This window comes from Megachile rotundata, chromosome 4 (genome assembly GCF_050947335.1).
Source record: "Megachile rotundata isolate GNS110a chromosome 4, iyMegRotu1, whole genome shotgun sequence".
In the NCBI taxonomy this organism is placed as follows: Eukaryota; Metazoa; Arthropoda; class Insecta; order Hymenoptera; family Megachilidae; genus Megachile; species Megachile rotundata.
This window is the reverse complement of record NC_134986.1, coordinates 9,489,878-9,509,863: the sequence shown is the minus strand read 5'-3', so window position 1 is coordinate 9,509,863 and position 19,986 is coordinate 9,489,878. Positions and strand designations below refer to the sequence as shown.

The 19,986-nt window shown below is 38.3% G+C and overlaps 2 protein-coding genes across 10 annotated transcripts in view; one reads left to right on the top strand and one right to left on the bottom strand.

The window, feature by feature from the left end:
• Positions 1 to 2,228: 2,228 nt before the first annotated feature.
• On the top strand, positions 2,229 to 3,549 carry LOC100879108 (histone H3.3-like). 2 transcript variants are annotated; one of them, XM_012281540.2, is made up of 5 exons: positions 2,229 to 2,444; positions 2,736 to 2,763; positions 2,882 to 3,036; positions 3,108 to 3,205; positions 3,299 to 3,549. In XM_012281540.2, the coding sequence occupies exons 1-5, from the start codon at positions 2,419 to 2,421 to the stop codon at positions 3,352 to 3,354; spliced, it is 363 nt and encodes a 120-aa protein (XP_012136930.2). In that variant the 5' UTR covers positions 2,229 to 2,418; the 3' UTR covers positions 3,355 to 3,549. The 2 variants fall into 2 exon arrangements, with proteins under 2 accessions (XP_012136930.2, XP_003701687.2); XM_003701639.3 differs by having other exon boundaries at positions 3,108 to 3,549.
• Positions 3,550 to 5,246: 1,697 nt separating this feature from the next.
• Positions 5,247 to 19,986, bottom strand: part of Sarm (sterile alpha and armadillo motif) — a 128,224-nt gene continuing 113,484 nt past the window's right edge. For 5 of the 8 annotated variants that reach the window (XM_012281537.2, XM_012281534.2, XM_012281535.2 and 2 more), the window contains 5 exons: positions 10,695 to 10,796; positions 6,702 to 8,702; positions 6,444 to 6,610; positions 6,194 to 6,357; positions 5,247 to 5,427 (listed from right to left, as the gene is read on the bottom strand). In XM_012281537.2, the coding sequence (XP_012136927.2) occupies positions 5,393 to 5,427; positions 6,194 to 6,357; positions 6,444 to 6,610; positions 6,702 to 8,702; positions 10,695 to 10,796 (2,469 nt within the window). In that variant the 3' untranslated portion in view covers positions 5,247 to 5,392. Of the gene's footprint in view, positions 5,428 to 5,993; positions 6,036 to 6,147; positions 6,358 to 6,443; positions 6,611 to 6,701; positions 8,703 to 10,694; positions 10,797 to 19,986 lie in introns of all 8 variants that reach the window. The other 3 variants (XM_076530634.1, XM_076530635.1, XR_013037841.1) reach the window with 2 other exon arrangements.

Here is a 19,986-nt window from a genome sequence, read left to right as displayed (position 1 = left end):
ATTCGAAATCGGTAGGTGGAATTTCAAAAATCTGGCCCGGGAATTCCTGGAATTTGACGTCATCAAAATTCCAAGAAGTGGCACTAAGAATACCTCCTCGCAACTTATGTTCTCCTGATACAAATTTTCAAAATTGGTAGGTGGAATTTCAAAAATCTCCCCCGGGAATTTCTGGAATTTGACGTCATCAAAATTCCAAGAAGTGGCACGGATACCTCCTCATAACTTATGTTCTCCTGATACAAATTTTCGAAATCGGTAGGTGGAATTTCAAAAATCTGGCCCGGGAATTCCTGGAATTTGACGTCATCAAAATTCCAAGAAGTGGCACTAAGAATACCTCCTCACAACTTATGTTCTCCTGATACAAATATTCGAAATCGGTAGGTGGAATTTCAAAAATCTGGCCCGGGAATTCCTGGAATTTGACGTCATCAAAATTCCAAGAAGTGGCACTAAGAATACCTCCTCGCAACTTATGTTCTCCTGATACAAATTTTCAAAATTGGTAGGTGGAATTTCAAAAATCTCCCCCGGGAATTTCTGGAATTTGACGTCATCAAAATTCCAAGAAGTGGCACTAAGAATACCTCCTCGCAACTTATGTTCTCCTGATACAAATTTTCAAAATTGGTAGGTGGAATTTCAAAAATCTCCCCCGGGAATTTCTGGAATTTGACGTCATCAAAATTCCAAAAAGTGGCACGGATACCTCCTCATAACTTATGTTCTCCTGATACAAATTTTCGAAATCGGTAGGTGGAATTTCAAAAATCTGGCCCGGGAATTCCTGGAATTTGACGTCATCAAAATTCCAAGAAGTGGCACTAAGAATACCTCCTCACAACTCATGTTCTCCTGATACAAATTTTCGAAAATGGGTCGATGGAATTTCAAAAATCTGACGCGGGAATTCCTGGAATTTGACGTCATCAAAATTCCAAGAAGTGGCACGAAGAATACCTCCTCATAACTTATGTTCTCCTGATACAAATTTTCAAAAATGTTCGATAGAATTTGAAAAATCGCGCTCCGAAATTTCTTGAAATGACGTTATGAAAATTCCATGAAGCACAAAGAATACCTTCTCATAATGCATGTTCTCCTGATACAAATTCTCAATATTTCGTTTTTTATTTTTGTTTTTTAAAATTTGGGGCATTTTTTGGGGATGGGAATGACGGGATTTATAAATAAGTAAATACGTAAATACATGTTTTTATTCATATTTATTTTCAATCACTTTTGTACATCAAATGATTTAATATATTTTATTAATAGATAGATACATTATTAACACTTAATTCTAGGACGCAATTATCGTAACAATATGTACATATTAGTGTGCGCTGTAGTACAGGATTTTGTAGAAAGCTAATAAAAATCTGTTGAAAGAATATAGATAATGAAGCAATTAATTTGCTTCTAAAGTGTTGAAGAAAACTGTAAGTTATGGAAGAAAATGTGATGAATACATAAATCGGACGATTGCTTTCTTGCGCTGTATTAAATGTCGTTCACATTAGGCTATTTTGACATGTACTTGCCTAATCTGAACGTCCCCTTATGGAGGTTCGACGCAGCGCCATCTAGCAGCGATACGTGGAACTACAATAGAAACTTCGCTGATGGTATATTATCGTTGAAGCGCAATCAATTAATTACCGACAACATCCGGTCGGTACTTTGCACGTGTTTTTCATAGTTCAGAAGTTGTCGTTAGATGGCGCTGTTAACAGAATTTGTACAGCCAGCGCCATCTCTCCGGCAAACAGGTAGAACTACACGTATTTGAAACCCCTGGTTCATTAGTTCCTATTTCCACTGCTAGAGGTCTAAAACTCAACTTTATAGCGAGAAACTTCAACTCCGTGGACATCTAGCGGTGAAAGGTAGGAACTAATGAAATTACAGTTTCAACCGTGTGTAGTTCACCCTGTTCGCCGGAGAGATGGCGCCACTTGTTCCATTTTTTTTTTAAATTCAATTTATAATGATTTTATGGACTAATTCACCATATGTATATTCATTAAAGATACTTCTTCAATTATTTATACAGTGGATAATAATATATAAAACAATAAAAAATGTGAAGTGGGGAGAAATGATTTGAACTGCACTGGCTATGTAAACTGTCATGGAGGTTATAATGTGTATGCGCGTTGCCCCTGGTTACGAAGCGCAGCAACCAATCAGAACTAACTGCGCACATCAAATAAAAGCTTCGGTAAGCGTCACGTAATATATAGTTGTACGGCAAACTTCACGCAATAAAGTTCGCGCCAATAATTAAATTGTCGTTAATATAACTTTTAATGACTGAAAGATATAATTAAACAATTAACAATCTCTCAAACGTGATAAGAAGTGCTGGAAAAAGCATATATATATACTGTACGTGATCTGAGATCATTAAAAATGGTTAGACGAAAATCTGAGTCAAGGTTAGTTCACGATCAATTTCGTGATCAATGTCTGATATAACGTTCAAGAAGATGTGTGATATATTTTTAATAAGTCAATAAATGCAGTGATTTAAGAAAGTTTTTATACTGTTAACGATCGTAGAGAAATATTTTATATCGACTATTTAATTACCTTCTTTTGAAATTGTGAGTTTCAGTTATGAAAGTGGTCATCTTCTTTATTTAGAGTCACTAGTATAAACATTACACTAGTATAAATATTACATTGTGTAGAATATTATAATTGTTAAGATATTATAATTTTTTTAGGCGGGGAACACCTAGCCAAAAATCTAGCGTAAGTGTAATTGTTTATAAATAACGATTCAGTTGTTTTTATCGCTTATGCATGTATCTTAGTTAATTTGTTGCAAAAATCCTTTATCTGCTTACTGTGGATGTTTAATATCTTTTAGACTCATACCTTAGTATTTAAACCTAGACGTGCGCGAGTTTTACAAGAAATTAAATACTTAAGAAAAAGAGTGAGTTTGATAATACCAAAACTGTCTTTTGCACGTTTGGTTAGAGATATTCTTTTTGATTTGTTTCCAAGACAAGATATTAGAAGGTAAAATTTTGTTTTATTAATTTATTAAAGTGATTATGTTTTATTATCAGGTGCTTCTTTTGTATATTTAGGTTACAAGCGAATGCAATTCTAGCCTTGCAAGAAGCAGCGGAAGCTTATATAGTCCAGTTCTTTGAAGACTGCATACTATTGTCACAACATGCCAAGCGTATGACTCTCATGATTAATGATATGATTTTATTACGACGACTTAGAGGAAGGACTGATATCATAAATAAATGATATAATTTAATTTTTTTAGGAGATACATTATTTAATTATATACTTGCTCACGAGTATCTTATTTTAGCATGTTAGGGACATCGACTATTATATAGTGACCATTGCAAATTACTTTTAATGTCTGTGGCATGGAACACAGTGTCCTACAGTTTTATTACTTTTATAAGAAGAGAATAGGAATAAGAGTTAGAAGAGGAAAATGATATAATATATAAATGACAAATGTTACGTTCTTGTATGTTTTATTGAATAAAGTTTTGTATTAAAGAGTTTGGAAAATCTTTTAATCGGTAATACATTAAGCCAGTAATGTTTTGCAGAATAAAATTTATTTGATGGGAAACATCATTTAAACTTCCGATAAAATTCTTACGTTTACTTTACGAAACTTTGGTAAAATAAAATCTTAGAATATTGCAATGTCGAAGCTTCGTAAGGTTCACTTCGTACGGATTTGTTCGAACTTGCTACATACATAAGTATAACAGTTAAAACATTTATTAAACAATAAAATAGCGTAACTGATCGTTACGTTACAATTCTTATTATTTCGTACGGGTTAGCTGCCTTCACTTACGGTATACTCATAAGTGGAACATTATTTTATGATAATTCTAAAAAAAACCGACTAAAAAATAGTATTACAAATAACAATACTATCTATCTACGTATTTATATGTATATCTATAATACAATCGAATAAGGAAATATAAAAGCCACCTGAAAAAGCAGGCTCTTTCGTATTCGTGTATATTTTGGAACAGTATGTCGTATTTCCTAATCCTGAATTTCTAAGAAGACACTTTGTTATAGGCACAGCATTAGTCACACCTTTATGCTGCCTGTCATTGTATAGAAGAGAAATTACGATAATTCGAATCTTTACCGTGGCGACGTTTTAATAGTTATTCTCTGCGCAGTCTTCAAATATCGTGTACATTCCAGCTTGCCTTATATTTTGAACTTCTAAATTCTCTAAGTCCAAAGTTTTCAATTTTCAGACTTCTCAAATTTATAAAAATCACTTGGTCATGCAGGCGTGTAGTATTAACATCAGTAAATGTAAAGCTCAGAAAAATAGTCACTTTACTGAGTTCGAATCACAAGTGGAATGTACACGATACTCGATTACAAACGTTATATTAAGCTGGAATCACCGCTGTCCGATCGACAATGTATCGATGCACTAAAATTAACAATGTAAAATTAAATAACAAGTCTTTGTATCACCGTAACCAACAACTTAACAACAGTTACTTTCTCATGAAAGACCGTACCTTGTTCACGCATTTGTCCATAAAGTTTTTCTTTCGTTTTGGCTCGGCTCCAGTTGGCAAAGAAAGTAACGAGCCTTGTTCTTTCGATTTAGGCTTGTACTCGTTCGACGAAATGCTTTCGTCAGAATCTAACCCCGCGCCACAGCTTCTCGCTTTGAGCAGTGTCGATTTATCGTTACATCCCGTTAACATCAGCAATTTCTCTTTCAACTCTACATTACTATCACAAGGATCAACGTTCTCCGAACTCGTCTGAGAAATCTCCTCCTTTTCATCCTCCATCAGTTGTCCATCCATGGTCACCAAACGATTCGGTCTTTGCTCTTTACACTCTTCACTTGAAGACTTTTCTTCCCTTTCCGGCTCTAATTTTGCTTCTACACCCGATGCTTTTACTCGTTGTCTAGGAACTGGTACTGGATTCTGATCTCTGTTAATCTGAACAATTGGTTCACCTTCTGCTTTATCTCCCTTTTGCACAAGATCATCATCACCTATCACTTTTCTATCAGAAAGTCTATCAGAAACATCCAGAGGTTCCTTAAGGTTGGTTGCATCACTTTCGTTACTTTGTGTAGGCAACTCTTCAGTCTTCATGTCTGGCACTATACCATCTTCGTCCAGTAGGCCGTCCAAACTTCTGGACCTCGGTCTCGTCGGCGTTTCTGCTTCTCTAACCGGCGAGACCGATTTCTTTTCCTCTCGATCCAGAAGTTCCAACGAACGAGATCTAGCGGACGGGGAAGGAGGGTGACGAGGAGGTCTTCGAGGCACTGGACTTCCTCCAAGGTGCGTGTGGGTGAACTTCAATCGCGGAGACGTAGGCGGTAAACCCATTAACCAACGGGACGGACTCGACGATTTTCTAAGCCTGTAATTTTAACGAAACCGATAAGATCTCTTAATCATATTCACGTACACGAGTAGTTTGTACAGACATAGCAATCATGCAATTCTTATTTGCAGTTTTCTGCGAGAGGATACATTTAAGGAATACTTGTTTCTCAAGTTTGATGCCAGAGTTCTATGATAGCTGTGCAGGGAGAGAAAAGGAAAAATAGGAGAAAAGTTACGTTCAGGATGTGCTGGGTTGTGCCTTAGACGTGAATACAGATACTTAATTTTACAGCCATGTGAACATAAAAATTCATGATGTATTGGCGTAACTAGATAGAGCCCCGGGATTGATTAAAACTTCTGAAGAATATAGTGATACAAAGCGCAATTAAAGCCGACCCATCTCTTATGAAACTGCTAGTTACGCCAATGTATGTATGGTAAGACATCGATTAAATAAAATTATTTCAGCGTATCTCAACTTAACGATGTTGTACCATACAAGACTGAACCAAGCAAACAACATAAAGAACGATTTACGGACACTGATAACTGACACCAATTTAACACGAATAATAAAACTGAATCTCATCGACTGACCTAGTCATGATCGATTGTCTTTAGCGTGATTGTTAATCCTGGCTGCATGAAAACAAAAATATTGTGTTAAACGGTTGCATCCAAATGTTTAGTGTGGATAAATGTTCTTTTAGTTAATCGAGTGTATGTGGTTCACTCGGTAATCAATGGCTACCTGCTCGGTATGGCTGTGGGCGGGCCTTCTAGTCAATCTCGCCCACCTGTTGAATCCTTGTCGCTACCCCTACTTTCGTTACTGTGCATACGTTGGTAGTTGGGTGGTTGTCGAATGTTTGTGTTACCCGGCGTGTTCGGTTGGGTCACATCTTTGGGCGCGATACTCCTTGGAATATCTGATCTGACTGGTATCTCGCCTCGCATAAACCTGTGAATTAGAAGAAATTTTTTATTTTAGTCTGTCTAGAATTCAGATAATCTAAAATATTCAGTACTTGGTTCTTTTGGACTTACCTTTCAAGCTTGTCTACGCATGCGTCCTGGTAGTCATGGATCCACCGTACACCGTTGAAATGACATACTGCTCGCATGTCTTCAGGGAGTTCTTCAGGCTCTGGCCACTGGAAGTTGTCTATGATGGGTATTATGTTACACTGCGACTGTAGAGCTGCTACAATCTCCTGCAAATATCATTAACATCATTTAGAACTATTACATAAAGAGATTACGGTATGGTTCCACTTAAGTGGACCTCATGTTTGAATCACTTACCCTATGAACCCAGTCCTTGCACTCAGTGTCTTGTATACACCTTTCCAAAGCCTTGGGCGTGAGCACAAGGAGGAAGTGTTTCGCTTGTCTGATGCTCTGCAGTAGGTTATTGTCAAATTTCCCAGCTTCTAGCCTCTCGACGTCGATGAACACAGAGAAACCACGTAATTGCAAATGGACCTTCAATAAACTGGCCAACTGAGATCCGTTCGATCTCCTATAACTAACGAACACGTCCAAGGATTTGTCGGGCGACTCGTCTTCGCACGAGCCCAACTGATTGTGTTGCATGTTCTTGATGGCGTCCAGTATCCTTAACCGGTGAATACTGTTTGTGATCCCGCACTCTGTCTGAAGCTGATCTTCCGACAGATTTCTGATCGAGTCCTTGTCAACGCCAGCGTTGAGCATACTGTACGTGTAGATGGAGAACTCCTGACCAATCGACTGCAGGAAGCTGTTCAGGTTACCCGTGTCTCGACTGCTGTAGTCTGCCATTTTCTTCAGGTTCTGTAACTCTCTGGTGAACCGTCTCCTCCTGATACCGTTCGTGAGTCCTATATCTTCCTTGAGATTCTCCTCGGTCAGTTGCAGCAGGAGATCACCATCCACCCTGCTCTCCACGAAGTTCTGCGCGCATTCCGCGAACCCGATCTGCTTCACCCATTCCCGGACATCCTCCGTCGACCAGAGAGGAACTTGCTGACTGAGTTTGTGCGGGATCTCCTCACCGATCAGCCGCAGAGCTTGTGCCGCGTACTTGGAGGCGATGGCATTGGGACAACTGGCGACTTTCTTCAGAGGTTCAATCGCTCCAATGGCGCGGAATATTTCCGTGTTACCCTGTTGCTTTTTAATACCCGCTTCCATGCAGAAGTGGAAGGCGGCCAGGTTCCTGGCTTCCTCTCGCTTCGAGCTCAACACGGGTACCAGCCTCTCCAGCCAGTTCTTGCTTTGACCGTGAGCGTGTGCCAGGTTGGATTTAGCGAACTCGTAAGGATTGTGCGAGGTGACAAATGGCTCGACCAGGTCTAAGGTGCCTGATTTCAGCACCGCGGCTTCTATTTCTTTGTTGGCTACCAGTACAGCGATGGCCAGGCAGGCATAGTATTTGATATTGTCGTCGTTGTGGAACGCCAGAGGGAACAGCCACATGGGCACTTTTCTCTTGATCATGGCCTCCTGGTTCTCCGCACCACCGTACAAGGATAAATTAGCCAAAGCACCTGCACAGTGTCTCAACGTCTCGACGTCGTTCTTCCTGCACTCGAACAGCACGGCGTCCAGACCACCTAGCCTGATCACGTCGCTGCAGGTCCCTTCGCTGTGCTTGAACAGGTGTTCCAAGATACCGGTGCCCACTCTGGAGTGGTCCACCGAGTTGGCGTTCTTCGTACAGACACACGCAACGTTCACCACCTTCTCGAGCCCGTGTTCCACCACGTGCGCTCTGTTCTCGGTGGTCAGACATTGTTCCAGCAACCTGGCCGAGGAGAACTGAAGATCCTGGTCGCTGGCCACACAATTAGACATGAGGAGATCAAGGCCTCCTCTCGTCCTCAAGGTATTGCACAAGGTGTAACCCAACTCGTGTCCATGAGTCGGTACAGCCCAGGCTTTTCTGATTATCTCGTTCACTCTGTTCAGAAGCAACGGAGCCTTGCCGTTCTTCCCGTCGTTCGCCTTCAGACGCTCCACGAAGCTGTCCAAGAAGTTGGAGTACTTGGCGATGGCGCGATCGACGTCCTGAGGATTCGACTTTGAACAGAGGAGATCGAGATCATCCAAGGGTAAAGAGAGTAGCTCGTCTTCGGCTGGCCTCATGCCGTTCATTAACTGATTCACTGCATTCGCTGCGCTGATCATCGAGGACTTTGAGGCCACTCCGTTTGAGGCTATCGTGATGCTCGACTGCGAGCTGGTGGTCAACATGTGCTTCTCTTGGTTGAAGATGCCGGTCGAGGTGACCGTTTGTCTTTGCTGCTGTGCCGCCATGGCTTTCTGGAATAAAAATAATTTATTATTTTTTCATTTTTAAATAAAGGATGTTTTAAGTAAAGGAGGTTTTTCACTGTAAAATGATATCAGTAGTAAATGTGAATCGCACGTGTTTGTTGTAAATATTGTGTTCCACAAAGAACAGACAATTTTTCACAGGAAAAGAGGAAAATATGAAGGTACATATTAACTCCATCTTGATTAAACGAATCGCGTCATCGGCAAATATTTGCGCGGAAAATTTCTACAAGAAAAAAATAGAAATATTTTCGGAAACAGTAAGCCTTCTACAAATAAATCGTGCGATCTATTTTTGCGATTCCATCGATAAGCGTACAGCGCGTTTCAGGAGGCTCGGAGAAATAAACGTCGCAATAGAAAGCGTTTCGAGAAGTTGATGAGCATTAAAATTAATGTAGGTTGGCGCTAAAGCCGAGACCAATGTCGTATAGAATTATCTCGCGTCCATGTCACGTCCGGTATCTTAATTATTTCAGTATCACTAATGCTGTCCAATACGGCATTCCGGAAACTTCCACCTCATAACCGAGTCCACAACACAGGACGCGCAACAGGTGCGAAGAAAAACGTGCACGATTGTCATCGACCTCCCGAAAGTCGCGAAAAGGAACACATACAGAAAATTCGAGTACCATTCTCGAATCGAGACTCCATTTCCGCATTATCCACTTAGTGGCTGCTCGCTGTTCACGAGGAAGACTGAACGCTGCCGGCAATCTCGTCGACGTTTAAATCCGTGGATCCCACTTTTCGCTTGTACGAGATCGTTTCTCGCGTTCGTGTATAAATATGAGGGACGCGGCGAACGCGTGCCAAGCGAAACGCACGAGATCGATCGGTTGGGAGGATTTTTATCGTCCGCGTGTTGGTACTCGGCCAATGAGAAGCTAACCTTTTGTATCGTGTCTAGGAATGGTCCACGTTTTATTGGGCTTTACTAGAACGCGGTTTATGAGGTTGGCAGTTGAAATTGTTGGCGGGATTTGAAGTGTCGGTGGGAATTTGGCGAAGCGTGACGGAGATCTGGGAATTTAGAGATTAGGTAGTTTGAGGATTTTGGAGATAGGGGAATTTGGGGATTTCAGAATGGAGGGTATTGGAAATTTAGGGATTTCAGGATAGAGGGTATTGGAAATTTGGGGATTTCAGGTTAGAGGGTATTGGAAATTTAGGGATTTCAGGATAGAGGGTATTGGAAATTTGGAGATTCAGAAAATAGGGTATTGGAAATTTAGGGATTTCAGGATGAAGGGTATTGGAAATTTGGGGATTCAGAAAATAGGGTATTGGAAATTTAGGGATTCAGAAAATAGGGCATTGGAAATTTAGGGATTCAGAAAATAGGGCATTGGAAATTTAGGGATTCAGAAAATAGGGTATTGGAAATTTAGGGATTCAGAAAATAGAGTACTGGAAATTTAGGGATTCAGAAAATAGGGTATTGGAAATTTAGGGATTTCAGGATGGAGGGTATTGGGAATTTGGGGATTCAGAAAATAGGGCATTGGAAATTTAGGGATTCAGAAAATAGAGTACTGGAAATTTAGGGATTCAGAAAATAGGGTATTGGAAATTTAGGGATTTCAGGATGGAGGGTATTGGGAATTTGGGGATTCAGAAAATAGGGCATTGGAAATTTAGGGATTCAAAAAATAGGGTATTGGAAATTTTGAAATTAGAATATTTGGAAAATTAGAGATCAAGAAATTTTTGAATTTTGGAACTAGGGAATTTGAGATTTTTTATCTAGAATTTTGGGGTCTAGGGTCCTTTGGAAATTTGGGACCAGAGACTTTTAAATTGGAAATCTAGTGATTAGTGAATCTAGAAGTCTGGTGATTGTCAGTTTTGCAATAAGAATTTGATAATTTAGGAATTTGATAGAATATTAATCTTTATATACTCCTTACGGGAAATTATCGTACTGGATAGTTACTATTGCATGCAACTTCCTTATTTAACTTTGATTCTCACCTTTTCTGAGCTGAAGGAGTCACTTTGCAGCTTCATCGTGGATGCTGCCATGTTGTTGCTTTCTTGGTGCGACAAGTCGCCAGCTTTCAAGCTTCTCTGTTCCTGAAATAAATAAAAATATAAACGTTTATTAACACCTTCTCGAGAATTTAACTATTCAAAGTTCCTGCACTCAGTATCTATTATATTGATTTAAAAATAGGTACAGATACAATGGTCATGGATTATTGTTCAATCATTATAATTTTCTAAAATCAACAAAAATATAAATGTTTCTAACACCTTGAATATTTAACTGTACGAATTTTTTTGAACTCAGCGCTTATCATATTGATTTGAAAGTAAGTACAATTACAATGGTCATGAATTATTGTTCGATCATTATAATTTGCTGAAATCAACAAAAATATAAAAATTTATTAACACCTTGAAAATTTCGCTACATTTTACTAAAATTTTACAGTGCCTTCGTGCTGAATGTTTATCGCGTTGATTTAAAAATAAGTACAATTATAACATTCATGTATTATTATAATTTGTAAAATTTGAAAGATAAGATGAAATATTAAATTTATGGTATCCATCACAAATTCCTTCTAGAATATTTACATAAGTTTTGCTAAACGATCGAAAAAGAGAATCTTGCACAGTGACTCGATTGTTGGTCGATCTATGATCTTATCGGTTCCCCGCGAATTAGTGTCATTAGCTAGCGCGTAAATTTAACCTTCCGCCTCGTGTTAATTATTCGCAAGGCGCGACGAATATTTCTCGAGACTATTCAGTCCCGAAATATTATGAACCTTCTCTGATATTTAAATTTTATGCTAATGCAGTAATACTTGAGATCGTAATTTAAAAAGAAGTTTCGAACTAACATCAAGCAACACGACACGCAAGGTCGTATGCATAAGTTCCTGGAATTTGCATGGACAACCAATTTTGTAACTGTTATATATTTGTCTTAATAATTCGGGAATTTTGGACGTTGATCGAAGTTCTTGGTAGTCATTAATTATTCATGCAAGATGATTTGGGTTTCTAGGAGTGTGACGGGTTAAATGGCTAAGGTTATGTCACCCAGTTCATGGGCGCTAATGGGCATTATGGTATAATGATGAAGTGTTGGATTTACTGAAATTTCAGGGACTCAAAGTTTTGAATTTTTATGTTTTAAAATTTGGGGATTTGGAGGATGTTGTGGGGATATTTTGCGAATTTGAAAATTTTGATATTTGGGCTTTTGAGAATGTGGGGATTTAGAAATTTGGAAATTCTCTAATTTAGACTTTTGAGAATTTTAAAATTTAGAAATTTTTATTTTTACAAGTTTGGAAATTTGAGAATTTAGAGATTTACAAATTTAGATTTTTGAGAATTTTAAAATTTAGAAATTTTTATTTTTACAAGTTTGGAAATTTGAGAATTTAGAGATTTACAAATTTAGATTTTTGAGAATTTTAAAATTTAGAAATTTTTATTTTTACAAGTTTGGAAATTTGAGAATTTGGGGATTCATAAATTTAGACCTTTACAAATTTTTAAATTTTAGAAATTTAGACTATGGACAGTTTGGAAAATTAGAACTTTAAGCTTGCACAAATTTGAGAATTCAGCAATTTGAGCTCCCACAAATTTGAGAAGTTAAATGTTTAAGTCTTTACAACTTTGAATATTTAGATACTTATGCTTTTAAAAATTTGAGAATATAAAAATGTTCAAATTAAGAAGTTTATCCTTTTACAAATATGTAAATTTAAAAATCCCCCACTATAAAAATACCCAACTACAAAAATTTCAAAATAAAAAATTCAAAAATCTATAAGAAAAATTAAAGAAAAATTGACTCATCAATGTTCAGCAATCGACTTGAAATAAACCATCCTCCTAACATATGCAACCATGATCCTTCCACTTGGCAGAAAATTTCTCGCGATATATAGCATAAAAGTTTCCACTTTCACTACCTTCATAAAGGTGACACAATCTTCACTTACAGACAAGTACACAAGATGTCTGAATTAACTCGCATGCTTGTACCACGAAATCGGCGTCGAAGCGCGTGGACGAATAATGCAATATCGAAGAGGAAACGTCGCCGAGGAGTTTCCGCGACAGTGTTCCATAACAGTCTGGCCTGTCGAAAGCTCATCGGCCGCTTCTCGACCTCTCCTCTTCGGCTTCTGACGTATTTCTCTAAATATAATCCGAGCGTGTCGTCACGAGCTGCGTTTTGTTCTGGCTTGTCGTCGCGAGATGATATTCGCCTTCTCTTCGCCTCACCACCTTGCAATAAACACGCGCTACGACTCCCTCCATTTTCCTTCGATCACCACGTGGCCAACGATCGCGCCAGCGGACTTTATAACGAACCAACGCAAATAATTGCGTTACTATCGTGAAACTGCTCTTACCGGTGCATCACGAAACTGCAATAAATTCTGCTGATGCGTGTTCGTTGCACTGCGATATGAGCTTTTAGATATTTATGGGCTTTGGTACTTGGAAATTTTATATTTGTAGGTCACATTTTATTGTGTTTAAAATTTAGTAAATTTTCAAATTTATTTTGGAATTTTCAGATACCCTGAAATTATGAAATTTTCGAGTGTTAAGTTAGATTAAGTTCGACCTAGTGACGTTTAGGTTAGGTTCAGTTGGAGTTTATGAAATTTTGGTTAGGTTAGGTCAGAATAAGAAATACTGAAATTTAGGTTATGTTAGGTTACATCAAAATAAGAGTGTCAAGTTTAGGTTAGGTTAAATTAATTTTTGGTCAGGTTAGATCAGAATTAGGAATAGTGAAGAGTAGGTCAGGTTAGGTTAGATCAAAATAAGAATGTCAAGTTTATGTCACGTTTGATCAAAATAAGAATGAGTCAAGTTTAGGTTAGGTTTGATAAAAATAAGGATGTGTCAAGTTTAGGTTAGGTTAAATCAAGTTTTGGTTAGATATATATAAATGATGTTTTGGTTGGGTTAGATCAAAATTAGAATACTGAAGAGTAGGTCAGGTTAGGTTAGATCAAAATAAGAATGTCAAGTTTATGTCAGGTTAGATAAAAATAAGAATGAGTCAAGGTTAGGTTAGGTTTGATCAAAATAAGGATGAGTCAAGTTTAGGTTAGGTTAAATTAAGTTTTGGTTAGATATATGAAAATGATGTTTTGGCTGGGTTAGATCAAACTAAGAAATAGTGAAGATTATGTTAGGTTAGGTTAGACCAACATAAGAATGAATCAAGTTTAAGTTAGGTTAAATTAAATTTTGTTTAAGTGAACATAAGTGATGTTTCTGTTAGGTTAGGTCGAAATAAAAGCAACTAATGTTCAGGTTAGGTTAGGTTCAATTATGTTGGAATTAACGTAGTTTAAGTTAAGTTAGGTCACACTAAGAATTATAGAAATTGTCATTAGGTTAGATTAAGTCACATTTAGTAATAGTTAGCGAGGTGTTGGCTACGCTACATCGAGAAACAAGGAAAAGTTTAAAATCTCGTAATTCCCAAAATATTGTTTTCTTTGCTCCTCGATTTCTTAGTATTCGCTACTCGTCTTTCCAGTTTTGTAATTTGCAAAAGTTCCAGTTTTGTTTTGCAATTTTTGTCACCTTCTCATAGTAGCTCGAATTTTAATTCGGCAAACAAATTCCACGGATTCTGATATACTCGTTTCCATTGATTTATAGATATCTCTACGATCGTTTGCGTCAACCATGATCTTTCCGAATGAAAATAAAAGTCGTTCGAATTTTGGCGACCGTCCACTCGTAACTCGTGTTCTTTGAACGCCAATTCGAATATTGATCAAATAATACAGGGAGTGCCTCTTTTGATAAAGATCACTTCTATTCATTCCATAATATACTTAACGATGCTCTTCAAAAACAATTTCTGCATTTTTTCATTCAAAAGAAGCTTGTTTATCAATGTCCAACAATTCAGTTTTTCCTCGAATTCAACGTTATCGGAAAATAAGATTCTTGAAATCTCGCTGAAAATACCCTACTTTCCACGCATGTTTACTAGGGTAGATATACCAATTACGCAGCCTTTGATAAGTATATACACAAATGAACATGAGCAAAATTTTATGAATTAATTATAATCATTACTCAGTAAGATTCAAAACAAGAAACTCTAACTTCAAAACTTCAACTACAAATATCCAATGTTGTACATATTTATAAAAGAGTGTACTTATTCTTCCGATAATTTTGATATTCCTAATCTAAAACCTTAAGAAATGCTGACCAAACTATTTCACATAAATCGTTCATAAACATCATATAAAACGAACATCGTATCATAAAATGGCCAGACACAGTAAGAAGAGAATGAATTCAACTCTTGCAAACCTCTTTGCAACCTCTTTCATAAAATTCTGTAATACCGCGAAATTGCCCTAAGCTCATGATCGTTCCAAGCTTAAAAAGCGGAGTATCGCGTCTAATCATTCACATGAGCATTTACTTTATTTTTCTTTTAATGTTACAGTCCTGAATAGTCTTGACTGACGCATCTAATAAATAAATGACACGCGAAAGAGTTAACTGATACACGATCGTGAAAACTAACTTAAAGGCTCCGTAATTGGCACACGTCCACAGTATTACAAAAAACAAATCTCTTCCATCCTTCCTCACACACAACTCACCACGTGCGGTTTCTCGAACACCTTTCGATGCATCACGCTGCGATGCACTGGCCACGGTGCACTCATCTTGCAAACGCATATCACCACCACTCTCGACGCGATAAGATTCGATCACCGACAAAACACTCGGGAAATCTCTGTAGATTTAATGATCGAACCCGGTGCGGGTCGGTTCGATAAGATAACTTCGTTTCGATAAGAACGATAAATTTCGTGGTTCGAAAAAAACAGCGTTCGGAAAGATATATGTTCGATCGATGACGAATCGATGGTCGGAGACACCCGGCGACTAAGTCACTCGTTCGAATGGCGATCCACAAGTGGCGCACAAGTTTAATTTCGTTCTGGACAGCTGAAACGTCTTCGGTGCAACCGCGACCCACGTGATGCTGATTTTTCGCCGGGTCTACGCCTCTGGTGTTTCTATTTTTCGCGGCTAGAAATAGCGGTCGCATCATTCGCACCGGTGCACGGATTGTCAAGTTCCGAATAGCTGCAGGGTCATCGTTACGTAATTTAGCGGCATTTCCGTGATCATCTTCTTTCAATCGACTCGAAATATCAGACTTCTTATATGAATTTGCTTTTTGAACGTCCACGAACAGGACCATCAATGCTTTTAACACAAAATGGCTAACTGTCAATTGTAATGAAAAATGGCTGACTTTGAAACATAAAAAAGTTTGATATGGTTTGATGACATAGAACTCTCATATGATAGTACGTATGATATATCAGTTTGTTGTTTGAAGATTCATAAGTAAGTCTACATTAAGATTTCATCAATGTTTTCAACACAAAATGGCTGACTGTCAATTGTAATGAAAAATGGCTGACTTTGAAATATAAAGAAGTTCGACATAGTTTGATGACATAAAAGTCTCATATGATAGTACGTATGATGTGTCAATTTGTTATTTGATGGTTCACAAGCAAGTCTACATTAAGATTTGATCAATATTTTTAACACAAAATGGCTGACTGTCAATTCTAGAGAACAATGGCTGACTTTGAAATATAAAGACGTTTGATATGGTTTGATGACATAGAACTCTCATATGATAGTACATATGACATATCAATTTGTTGTCTGAAGATTCACAAGCAAGTCTACATTTAAGATTTGATCAATGTTTTTAATACAAAATGGCTGACTGTCTCTTATGACCAACAATAGCTGACTTCGAAGTGTAAAGAAGTTTGATATGGATTGATGACATAAAACTTTCACATGGTAGCATGCGTGACACATCAACTTGTTGTTTGAAGGTTCACGAACAAATCTACATTGATGTTCTATTAATGTTTCTATCACAAAATGGCTGACTGTCAATTGTAATGAAAAATGGCTGACTTTGAAATATAAAGAAGTTCGACATAGTTTGATGACATAAAAGTCTCATATGATAGTACGTATGATGTATCAATTTACTGTTTGAAGGCTCACAAGCAAGTCTGCATTAAGATTTCATCAATGTTTTCAACACAAAATGGCTGACTGTCAATTGTAATGAAAAATGGCTGACTTTGAAATATAAAGAAGTTCGTCATAGTTTGATGACATAAAAGTCTCATATGATAGTACATATGACATATCAATTTGTTGTTTGAAGATTCACAAGCAAGTCTACATTAAGATTTGATCAATGTTTTTAATACAAAATGGCTGACTGTCTCTTATGACCAACAATAGCTAACTTCGAAGTGTAAAGAAGTTTGATATGGATTGATGACATAAAACTTTCACATGGTAGCATGTGTGACACATCAACTTGTTGTTTGAAGGTTCACGAACAAATCTGCATTGATGTTCTATTAATGTTTCTATCACAAAATGGCTGACTGTCTAGTATGGCCAACAATAACTGAGTTTGAAGTGTAAAGAAGTTTGATGTTGTTTGATGACATAAAACTTTCACAAAATAATGCTTGTAATACATCAATTTAAAGCTTGAAGTTTAAAGAAAATGACTACGTAAATATTTCATTAATGTTCTTTGAGTGACTGATTCTGAATCATACAACAAACAGTGACTGATTCTGAATCATACAAAATTTGATATGATTTGATAAGAATACCATAAAATGTTACTTATATCGCCTACATTTAATGCTTAGAGATTAAATAAAATAACTACCTAAAAATTTCGCTAATATTTTCAACATGGCTGACAGCCATTTGAACAATGATCAACCTTGAAATTTATCTTTCCCTGAAAAAATGTATATTGCATACAATCACTGCAACAAATTGAGTATAAAATATGATATAAAAGTGGACTTCGCCCTATTATACTCCGCTAAAGAGTACCAAAAAAATGACCAAACAAAATCGTTCCGGTATTTCGCCATCGACAAAGTAACAGAAGGTTGCTTGTCCACAAATTTTGCGTGCCAACACCAACAATAAGTTTCTTCTTGTTAACGAGAGAGCTCATTAGCGTTGTCATCCCGACAGATGCGCATATAAATAATCTGCACAACCAAACAATAAGATTAAGAACACATGGTACTTTCGTTACGCGCAATATCTTGACGTAAAAATGATATACATGTACCAGTTCTAAACGCAATTGTTTATAAAACCGTAGAAGGAAATTATGAGAACATCTCGGCTGTTTGATAACGCTATCGAACGCTCTCTTAATCAGCCCGATAAAAACGATACTTCGTACGACAATGTTGAAACGTTACATGGAAATCGTAAACAAAAAATGATTTCATAATTTCATTTATCATGTACACGATAACGCTATCAACACTCCCTTTTAACCGAACAAACATCGCTTTTAACGGAAAACAATTGCACTTATTTTGTAGAGGTACTCCAGTTGAAATTATTCGCGAGACCTTGAACGTGTCCTTAAAAATCTCGAGAGAAGTGATCTGGCAATTTACCCGAGCGTCTTTCGCGGTCGCACTATTTCGGTTCCGACAGATATCGATGACATTTGAGTTGGCAAATGTTTCCCGAAATCTAACTGAAATTTAGGAGCTGATCTCACTGTCACCGAATGAATGAACTCGTTTACTCGGACTCTCAACGCGGATATTAAGCCATTATCGAGAAAATTTTTGCAACTTTGAGCAAGATAATTTTTACTCCAAAATAGATTGCATTTACTCAGACTATTCCACGCGTCTCAATTACCACGCGTTACATCGCCACGCGTCCGAATTACTACGTGTCCCAGTTATCACGCGTTATATCGCCACGCGCCCCAATTACCACGCGTTATATTGCTACGCGTCCGAATCACCACGCGTTATATTGCCACGCGTCCCAATTACCACGCGTTATATCGCCGCGCGTCCGAATTACTACGTGTCCCAGTTACCACGCGTTATATCGCCACGCGCCCCAATTACCACGCGTTAAATTGCCACGCGTCCGAATCACCACGCGTCCCAATTACCACGCGTTATATCGCCGCGCGTCCGAATTACTACGTGTCCCAGTTACCACGCGTTATATCGCCACGCGCCCCAATTACCACGCGTTAAATTGCCACGCGTCCGAATCACCACGCGTCCCAATTACTACGCGTTATATCGCCACGCGTCCCAATTACCACGCGTTATATCGCCGCGCGTCCGAATTACTACGTGTCCCAGTTATCACGCGTTATATCGCCACGCGCCCCAATTACCACGCGTTCGAAACACCACGCGTCCCAATTACTACGCGTTATATCGCCACGCGTCCCAATTACTACGCGTTATATCGCCACGCGTCCCAACTACCACGCGCCCGAATCACCACGCGTCCCAACTACCACGCGTCCGAATCACCACGCGTTTCAATTACCACGCGTCCCAACTACCACGCGTCCGAATCACCACGCGTCCCAACTACCACGCGTCCGAATCACCATGCGTCCCAGTTACCACGCGTTCCAGTTACCACGCGTTATATCGCCACTCGTCACAATTACCACGCGTCCGAATCACCATGCGTCCGATTCACCACGCGTCCGAATCACCACGCGTCCGATTCACCACGCGTTATATCGCCACGCGTCCGAATCGCTACGCGTCCCAATTACCACGCATTATATCGCCACGCATCCCAATTACCACGCGTCCGAATTACCACGGATATTAAGCCATTACCGCGCGAATCTGAAACTTTTTGTAATTTTGAGCGAGATAATTTTTACTCGAAAATAGATTGCAAAATGCGTGTACGTAAATCAAATACGTAAGAAAATACGAGATGATTGAAATGTACAAAAATGTGAAATATACAAATTAAGGCGATTAAATCACCTCGAGACAGAACATTCGATAAAGATATAAATCTACATAAATCCGCAGTAATTACCCCCGTTTTCACTTTCCGACATAGTTGCAGTGAAACTGTGAAACGGTTGACCTGAACTGATATCGATCTGCGCTCGATTTCAGCGAATTAATAATTAACAAAAAACGATCGATACGGTCTAAGCCAGTCGAACAAGTTACGTAAATTATGAATGTAGAGATTAAAAGATTAGGCGAGATCTTTCAATTAACACGACCGAAGTGATCTTTAGTTAGGTTCTGTGTAATTTAGTGGTCCTAACACGCCCTCTAATTACACGTTCCGGGTTTCATCGCCAGAGGAATGCACACGCGTGAGATTATTCCGAAGGGTT

Bases quoted from the DNA above. Each gene is read 5' to 3' on its own strand.
- LOC100879108 (XM_003701639.3), top strand. From the start codon at position 2,419: ATGGTTAGACGAAAATCTGAGTCAAG. The intron at 2,445-2,735 runs GTTAGTTCACGA...TAATTTTTTTAG, and splicing joins AGACGAAAATCTGAGTCAAG to GCGGGGAACACCTAGCCAAA. The intron at 2,764-2,881 runs GTAAGTGTAATT...AATATCTTTTAG, and splicing joins CACCTAGCCAAAAATCTAGC to ACTCATACCTTAGTATTTAA.